A 9,293-nucleotide genomic window follows, 5' to 3' on the forward strand; every position below is an offset into this window, starting at 1 on the left:
TGGTAACAGACAGTAGAAATCTAGATCATGTTACCTTCATCCCTGACTATTTTTAATTTAGGAATTGCTTTTAAAAAATAATATTTCTTAATATATATCTGCCATGGTGGCAGGTGACCTGACATTTGTACCTGCCACAGCCAACATTTCCCTTGTATTTGGCAGGTGGCAGATGCTGATTTCATTCCCTGGCTGTCAGTGTTGGACACAGCACACCGGTAGGTGGCGGTGTTGGTCAATATAAAACCTCCTTTGACCCGGAAGCAGAACCCAGCGGACCTTTAACAAAGCCGGAAGTGTCTCCTCATGAAACTGACAGTTAGCTCTCATCTATCATGGCGCTAGATGTAAGATCCAGAAACAAACGATACGAGAAGCTGGATTTCCTCGGAGAGGGTCAGGTAGGTGGAGATAAATACCTGTGATTTCATATCCGTCTACCTTCTTCTCTTTACAGGATCTGTGTGGATGTGTAGGAAGCATGTTAGGATGCTACCTAGCTGGTTGTTAATGTCAACAAAGCCTTGCTGCTCCATGCTGTTGTCTCGCAGCAGCAGCAGCTATGAGACAATACAGGACATTTCTGTACTTATTGTCTTCTCTTTCTCTTCTCCAGTTCGCCACAGTGTACAAAGCCAGAGACAAAAACAACGATACCATAGTTGCCATTAAAAAGGTAACGAAAAAGTTAATTTAGTAAAGTTGTTAATTTGTATGTTATGATGACTTTTAACAACAAATTGTTGTCTTTTTTTTTGGTAGATTAAAGTTGGCCACAGAACTGAGGCTAAAGATGGTAAATGCTGACTGCCTATTAACAGCACACGCACATTTAATGTTTTTTGTTTTTTTTCCAATATCATATTTATTGTTTTTTTTGTTCATTTTGAAACAACAGAACAAACATTCACAAATGTCCCCAATAATAACACTCTCGGTACAAAGAAACTTCACAAACCTAATATTAATATAAAATAAGCCAGTATAGATACAGGAAAAACATATTATATACAAAAAAATAGATATATAAGTATAAAGAATATACACAAGTAAAAAAAAAAAAGAAAAAGTAAAACAATAAAATCTATTTATATATACATATATGTATGTATGTATATATATAATATATGTATGTGTGTATATATATATATATATATATATATATGTATGTGTGTATATATATATATATATATATATGTGTATGTATGTATGTATATATATATAATATATGTATGTGTATATATAATATATGCATGTGTATATATATATATATGTATATGTGTATATATATATGTGTATATGTATGTATATGTATATATATTTGTATGTATATATATATGTATATTATGTATGTATATATATATTATGTATGTGTATATTATTTATGTATGTATATATTATAAATAAATATATATATATATATATATATATATATATATAAATAGATTTTATTGTTTTAAATTTTTATTTTTTTTACTTGTGTATATTCTTTATACAAACATATGTACTGCATACACACGCGCAGCATATACACATACAAAACCACATTTACATATAATCAATTAAAAAAATATCAGTGTACAATTCAGTCATCATCCTATTCTATTTCCCTATTCACAATCATCCTGCTCCAGCAATGATACAAATTACAAGCTACCTTGGAGTGACGGTGGTAGCACCAATCCTTATCCGATCACAGGGATCTACAGTCAGGCCGTTCATAAAATGTATGAAAGGTTTCCACATCATATAAAAATCCTCAACTTTACCTCTTACTATGAAAGTCAGTTTTTCTAATGCCAGACTAGAAGACATCTCTTTAATCCATTGACTAGAGTTAGGTCTACATTTAATGTTTTTACCACAGAGTGCAGCAGTTCATTGTCATCCACCTGTTAATGATTTCTTACCAATAGGTATCAATAGGACTGCTCTTCGAGAGATCAAACTGCTGCAGGAACTGCAGCATCCAAATATCATTGGGGTGTGTAAACATTCATTATGTCAGGATATATCTTCTAATTAACATGTTAATGGTATTACTTGTATTAATGATTAGTGAGGTATTCTCCTAATTTGAACTGAGCATTAACATTTCATGTGCTGTGTGTTTTTAGCTGCTGGATGCCTTCGGACACAAATCTAACATCAGCCTGGTGTTTGATTTCATGGAGACAGATCTGGAGGTTAGACAGTTCCTCACCTTATTAAAAAAATCTCTTTTTGTCCGTCTCTCTTTCCAGGGATAGACCGAAAATAACTTGACACAATATTATGCAGCCCCATACAACAGCCCATTGAGAAGCTTTCTAATTTTGTTTTAACTAAATTGTAAGAGTTTGTGGTCAGTTCACATTGCCTTATTAATTTATCTTAACAGGAATTTAATATGTTGTTTCCTAACTAAAATGTTTAATATCTCGAAAAATTAATAGTAAATACTTATTAAACCTAAATAAATATCTAAAAAAATAAGCAAATTATAGACTTAAAAAAAATAAAGCTCTACTTATTTGCCTATTATTTTCTTTGCAAGATATTGCTGTTCAATAGTGCAATACTATGTGATTCAGTAGACCACTACCACAAACTGCAGCCTGCATGATTGATTCATATAGAGTTGAATCAACGCCTCTTGAATTGGATCACAACTTATTGTACAGATGTGTTATATCGTTATACATTGTCTCTCTGTATGGATATTCACATCACTCATTCATGCTCGTAAAAGAACATTATGTTGCATTTCATTAGCGGGCCACCAGATGGAAATTTCCGTCTTTATTACCTCCCCTTAATAAAGATCAGGGAGAGAGCATTTAAAAGCTGGGTCTCATTAGAAATTTCTTTTCCACACAAATATCTACTTTATGTGTGTGGCAATTGTGATAGTAATTTGTTTGGTGCTATGTTCTGCTTCCAATCTGTGAGTGGCCGAGCTCGCTAAAGAATGAGCGAATACATGAAACAAATTGTGATTGAGAGGTGTAAGGTCAGATGACAGACAGAGCAGCAGTGAAAATATGAGCAGGATGACGACGATAGCAGCGTGAGTGCTCTCATCTCACCATTAAGTGGTTCTGCAAGGTCACTGAGGCTTTTATTGTTTTAGCATACAAGGCTCCAGATGGGCGCCCACCACCAATACATCAGACTCTAATAGAACGATGCAAAACAAGATAACTACGCTTTAAAAAAAAAAAATCAATAACACTCCGCTCTTGGCTCTCCCAATGAATTGATGCCATTAGTGGCTCACAGGCAGCAGACAGACAGACAGAACAGACATGAGTTTGAAATATGACGCTCATCTTATTACCGGTGCTAAAAGACTATTTTTAGGTTACATTTAGCTGTGTGAGCTTATCGAATACAGATGTTCCATGCTTTTATTGCCAATAAAAATATGTAGCAGGATACTGAAGTCGGTGTTTTCGGAGCTGGTGGAACAATGGAGATTCTGGGTGAGAGGTTGAATCTGGATTGTGCTGTTTAGCTTGGCTGTGTCTACTTATTCAGGCATAATACCCCAGTTGTCTTTAGTTCTCTTATCTGCTCAGATAAGTGTAATTTGATTTGGAATGTGTACCCCAGAGACAACATGTACAAATATTAAATAATGGATGAAGCTTATTAGTTGGCAGATATTCAGCTTTACTTAAGCCGCTTTTTTTTTTTTTTTTAAGGTGATCATTAAAGACACCAGCCTATGCCTGACTCCGGCCAACATCAAAGCCTACATCCTCATGACTCTACAGGGATTAGAGTATATGCACCAACACTGGGTCCTACACAGGGTAAGAGCACTCCACACACACACACACACGCACGCACGCGTGTGCACACACAGTCAGTAATGTACATTTCGTTTCTTTGTATGTACAGGATCTGAAGCCCAATAATCTGCTGTTGGACGGCAGCGGAGTGTTAAAGTTGGCTGATTTTGGTTTGGCCAAAGCGTTTGGCAGTCCCAACAGAGTCTACACACATCAAGTTGTTACCAGGTCTGTGCTTTTTGTCCATCTTATTGTATTAATAATACAGAACTTATCTGCACATTCCCCTGTGTTTTTGTTACTCTCATTGGAAATCTCCTACAGTAGCTTATCTAAATAAATTTAGATAAATGCATCCTCATGTGCTTAATTTTATTAAATTAAATGTTTGTCATCAGGAGATACATTTGTGACATTCTAGTTTAACAGAATGAATCTTCTCACTAGAAGAGTAGCGTACTGAATGCCAGTATAAGACAGTTTACCTCTCTGTTTAATGATCCTGTTCCTAGGTGGTACCGCTCCCCTGAGCTCCTGTTTGGTGCCAGGATGTACGGTGTGGGTGTTGACATGTGGGCAGTGGGATGCATCTTGGCAGAGTTGCTCCTTCGGGTACACAAACCACGTACATTTCAAAGAGAGATTCATACAGTAACAGGGAATGCTCTTATGTTTGGATCCTTATGTCTCTGTGTGTTGTCCTTTGCTGTAGATACCGTTCCTCGCTGGAGACTCAGATCTTGACCAGCTGACTAAGATCTTTGAGGCCCTTGGGACGCCTACAGAAGAGACGTGGCCTGTTGGTATCTTTTTATTTTCCCCAGTGATAGATGTTTTTTACTTTGCTCATGTGAAGATCCTTGTGTAATTTGTTTGTGTTGTATACATCTGCAGGGGATGAATAGTCTACCAGACTATGTGTCCTTCAAGATATTTCCTGGCACACCTCTGGAACATATATTCACTGCAGCTGGCGACGACTTACTGGAGCTGCTACAGGCCTTGTTCACCTTTAACCCCTTGACGAGGACCACAGCTTCACAGGTAATACACCACTAAAGCACAGTGGTACTCTCACTTTCACATTATCAGTGTAATGTACTATGGTTAATTGTGTGCAGACATAGAAGACCACAGCCACCCTAAGAGTCTCAAAGGAACATTTTACATTTTCAGTTGAGAGAAAAATATGAATTGCATTTCGTTTTCTAAAATCCATGTTGGGAGTGTTGTGTACTTAGGTTTCATGGTTTATTGAGTATTTTTCATTTTATTTTTTCTATAGCAGATTCTGAGTGAATATGTTAAATAATATAATCAAAAGTTAAACATTCCAACCATTTCACTAATGGTGAGTTTGATCAAAATTCAATGATGTTTAGGAAACGCATCCAGATGTCTTTTAATCTATACATTTTCCGATAATTTGCATAATGTCATTAATTGAGCTCTTTGGAAAACAAGTTTCTTTACAGCATAAAAGCAACATTAAAAGACAGGAACAATAAAGAGTAAGATACAATGTATGGCTAGTTTTTCATTTCTTGATCCAGAGACTCAGGCGACAAAGATAAACATATACAAGATGATACTCTACGTACATACATACATACATACATGCAGTATACTTTTGTAGACATTTCTGCCTCAAGCAGGATTTTTGCTTGCCACATCTGCAAGGGTTGCGAGTGTCTGCACGGCCAAAGTGACGTCACACCATCAGACACGGCCCTTCGTAGGGGTTCCTTGCGGCAGGTGTTCGCCTGTCTCTGCACATCCAAAATTTTCTAACTATTGTTGATGAAATTATTTAATAAACAGTCTCTGGTCATTCAGTTAAGAAGCAAATACAATTTATTAAGCAAATGCATTTGGGTTCACACAGCAGACAAGTCAGTGTAAAAAGACAGAGAGCTCCCTCACTACATCATTCTTTATAATCTTGATTTAGCCTTCCCTCCCCTTTGTGACCCTCACCTTCCGCCCTGCTTCTGAGTGGAAGATTCATTAAAAGAGTAACTGGTGATTAGAATGTTTTGGAAGAGTGCGGATGCGAATATGATAAGAACTGTATCTAAACTAGGACAGTCTCTGCTTTCCCAAAACATTCAGATAAATCTGAGTACACAAATGCTAATACAAAGGGACATGGTATTTTCTCTCACACTATGTGGATGCGGATGGGCAGACAAAATTGGAGAACTCTGAGGAGCTTTGTCGCAAGGAGAAACTTGCACCGAGTATAAAAGATTTAAACTCTTCCTCATTACGACTCCACATCAGCTCATGTCCATGCGGCCGCAAAAAAGTTAACCGAAGCTTTAAGGAATGACTGCCCATCCGCAGGTGATGACGTGTTTATACTGTTGTGTGTTGTTCTCCAAGGCTTTGAAGATGAGGTACTTCAGTAATCGACCTGGTCCCACTCCTGGTCCCCTACTCCCCCGACCCAACTGTGCAGCTGAGGCTCTGAGGGAGAAGGAAACAATCGGGCTCAAGAGGAAAATCGAGGGCCTGGAGACAAGTAATAAACCCATATTAGCTCATAGTTGCTATATCTACTAATCCAACAAGTATATTTAACATATATATTTGCCCTTGATATACACAAGGTCAAATAAAGTAGGTCAATATTATTATGGTAAAACTGTTTTAGTTGTGGTTTAAACAGTGTCTGCCACAAAATGTTCGAGGCAGATTTTGAAAGGATCTGGACATTTTAGAACATCCCACTCAGACCAAACTTACATATAACATGTTGTGAATTTTTAGCCCAGTGAACCGATCCTGTGTTCTCATGGTTATGCACACTACGGTCATAAGTCTAGAATACCACTCGATTTGAACCTAGCAATTCAAAGGGTGTTGGCTGCACATTTAACTGCAGTTAGAAAATTCAGAATATAGCAAAGTAGAATACACACAAACGTAGAGTTTAGTGGATCGTGGTAGGGTATGTTTTACTTGGTGTTACTGGGAGGTTCAAAGCTTTTTCCTGTTCCATGTGGTTTTGGAAAATATCTGGGTTGACTATACGCTATGCTCTATGCTACAGTATATTACAGAGAGAATTTACAAATACTTACAGTAGACGGGAACTTTAATTGTTAGCAGATTGCTCATTAGTGGCTTGTTTTACATGCACATGTAGTGTAGATACAGTATGTGGCCATGTTATTCTGAGGTGCTTTATTTAAAAAATGGTATTATAACAACAGCATTTGTATTATTTTCAGCTGTGATGAAGAAGAAGCTCATTTTCTGACCAGATGGGACCTGGTTAATCAGATGATCACCATCTTCACACCATTGCGTGGCTCAGCTTTCCCACTTTGCTCAGGATCGTCCACTGGAACGGAAAAAAAGAAGTCCAAAAACGGCGGAGGGAAAAAAAGGCTCAGATGTGGTTGACTTTAGGACATTTTAGAGGTTGTAGCTGTTAAATCAGTTAAGAATTGTGCCTAAGGTGCTGCTGTGTGTAGCATCCCATAAATTGATGTACAACAGAGGTCAATAGCGTTGGTGCTGGTCTTTCTTCATTGTAACAATGATGCCTAAGCTCTGGGAGCGTGTTGTAATATGTATATTTATGTGACTGAAAATAAGAACAACCAAACAAGCAAGTCTGATTTATTTCATGAGTTTAAATGGTGCAAATGCATATGTGAGGTTTTCCTCCATGGTCTGACTATCTTAACTCACTATGAAAATACATTGTAATATATGATTTATTAAGAAATATGTGTCCTCAGTGGTAGTAGGGCGTGATTGTGAGAATGTTCCTGCTAGTTTACAAATTCACACAATAACGCCCACACCGTCCACAGTATATATACACACTGACTTCATGTTAGTATTCACAGAATCTACTTTTTCACCTGTTGAGTATGTGTGGACAGAAATATACTTGTGGTTTATTTACTCAGCATGTTAGTGAGAGTTAGAGGTAAAGAGGTCTTCGGGGGCAGACAGGGTGACGCCAGGCTTGACGGTGTCATGCAACAATGTGCCACTAGACATATTGTTCCCTCCCTGTCCTTTCTCTTCAACGTCACTGTGATCCAACGCAGTCTGACATGTCGGAGGCCTGATGCTCTGGCAGGCCTCCTGCTGCCCTTTTTGGTTTTCTGTCAAACAGGATCAGATTAGAGAAGAAGACAGTGGAAGAGATGAGAGTATGTCACAGATAAAAAATTCAGTCTTCATATTTAATCAAATCAAATTCTTTAACAAAAGCCAGTGTAATGTTAAATGCTATCTGCTTCAGTGTTCACAATGAGGTCATGCTTAAATTTCCCTTAAGGTATGTCTGACTAATTTTATTTTTTTAAAAAACCCACACATAAATGCAAAAATTTCCCCATCCTCTTGTTTAGTGTGACCGCTTTTTGGATCTGAGCACAGAGGGTCATGGTTTTGAGTTCATGGTCCCCTAAGTTCAGAAAGAAGGCATCCTGTGTGATTCATGCCGAATTATAACTGTCCACAATACAGCACTGAGAGAGGACACAATGACTGTGTGGTGGCAGTGGGGAGTGACTACTGTGTGTTTGTGTTGGGTGACTGGGTCAGATGACAGGTTTGACAAATAGCAGCACAGTCATAGAGAGCTACAGTAGCAGCCTTATCAGCTCATGCAAAGGCCACTTCATTGGCCAGGAAAGCCACTGTTGGAACCAACACACTGTTGCCCACACGCTGTTACAGAACACAAGCACAGGGTTTGTGGGAGAAAGTCATAATTGCTCATATAACTGAATGGGCAAGATAAGCACGTGGGATGATCTGCGGTGGGATGATTAAGACCTTGGCATGAATAATAGAGCATTATGTAATGCACAATTTAACCACAAGTCAAAGTTCTCTGTGTGCACACTTGCTGGTACACTATACCATTAACAGGCAGGTTTACGGGCCTCCCTGAAGACTTAATGTGATTTGGGTTACTCAAACCAGACATTCCACAAGTGTAGATACTTTTTTAATGTATGCCTGTCTGATGATTGTCATAAGAAACAAGAGTTGAGAACCATACAATGTCCAGACCGTTTGCATTGGTTTTGTCTTGTGGCATTAGCATTTATTTGTGGTGTTTGGACATCAATATCTGATTCTACAAATTCTTATTTTTAAAATAAGCTATGCTCCTTCATTTTCTAATCTCCTGTGTTTTAACCCCTCTTTAGATTCATCATCACAGTATTAAATACAACTTTTATTTGATATATTTTATCTCTGATATATATATAATGGTTCACCACTGATTTTCCTAGTCCAGTGGATGGATTGGAGTGGACAGCACTTTGTTACTTTCTTGCTAAAAAGCAATACCATTTTGATTTCCTTTTTTTTTACACAAACACATGCATCAAGGAAAGCACTTTATTCTTAATTTAAATACCAAGGAGACACAGAGTTTGTGAAAGAGGACGCGTTGGTTTCCTTGTAACACATCAAGTGGTATAAAAATCCATGCAGAGTTTTGGGAAAGAGGAAGCGTTGGTTTTTATATTGTCA

General features: G+C 37.6%; 1 protein-coding gene across 1 annotated transcript; it reads left to right on the plus strand.

Moving 5' to 3' along the window:
* The first annotated feature begins 240 nt into the window (after positions 1-240).
* Positions 241-8,101, plus strand: cdk7 (cyclin-dependent kinase 7). The gene is made up of 12 exons (XM_074638154.1): positions 241-401; positions 617-676; positions 763-796; positions 1,917-1,984; positions 2,118-2,186; positions 3,687-3,797; positions 3,886-4,004; positions 4,289-4,388; positions 4,489-4,575; positions 4,671-4,820; positions 6,162-6,300; positions 7,013-8,101. The coding sequence occupies exons 1-12, from the start codon at positions 336-338 to the stop codon at positions 7,039-7,041; spliced, it is 1,032 nt and encodes a 343-aa protein (XP_074494255.1). The 5' UTR covers positions 241-335; the 3' UTR covers positions 7,042-8,101.
* Positions 8,102-9,293: the final 1,192 nt, after the last annotated feature.

The sequence above is a fragment of the Sebastes fasciatus genome, chromosome 6 (genome assembly GCF_043250625.1).
Source record: "Sebastes fasciatus isolate fSebFas1 chromosome 6, fSebFas1.pri, whole genome shotgun sequence".
In the NCBI taxonomy this organism is placed as follows: domain Eukaryota; kingdom Metazoa; phylum Chordata; class Actinopteri; order Perciformes; family Sebastidae; genus Sebastes; species Sebastes fasciatus.

Bases quoted from the DNA above. Each gene is read 5' to 3' on its own strand.
- cdk7 (XM_074638154.1), top strand. From the start codon at position 336: ATGGCGCTAGATGTAAGATCCAGAAACAAACGATACGAGAAGCTGGAT. The intron at 677-762 runs GTAACGAAAAAG...TTTTTTTGGTAG, and splicing joins CCATAGTTGCCATTAAAAAG to ATTAAAGTTGGCCACAGAAC. The intron at 4,576-4,670 runs GTTGGTATCTTT...ATACATCTGCAG, and splicing joins CTACAGAAGAGACGTGGCCT to GGGATGAATAGTCTACCAGA.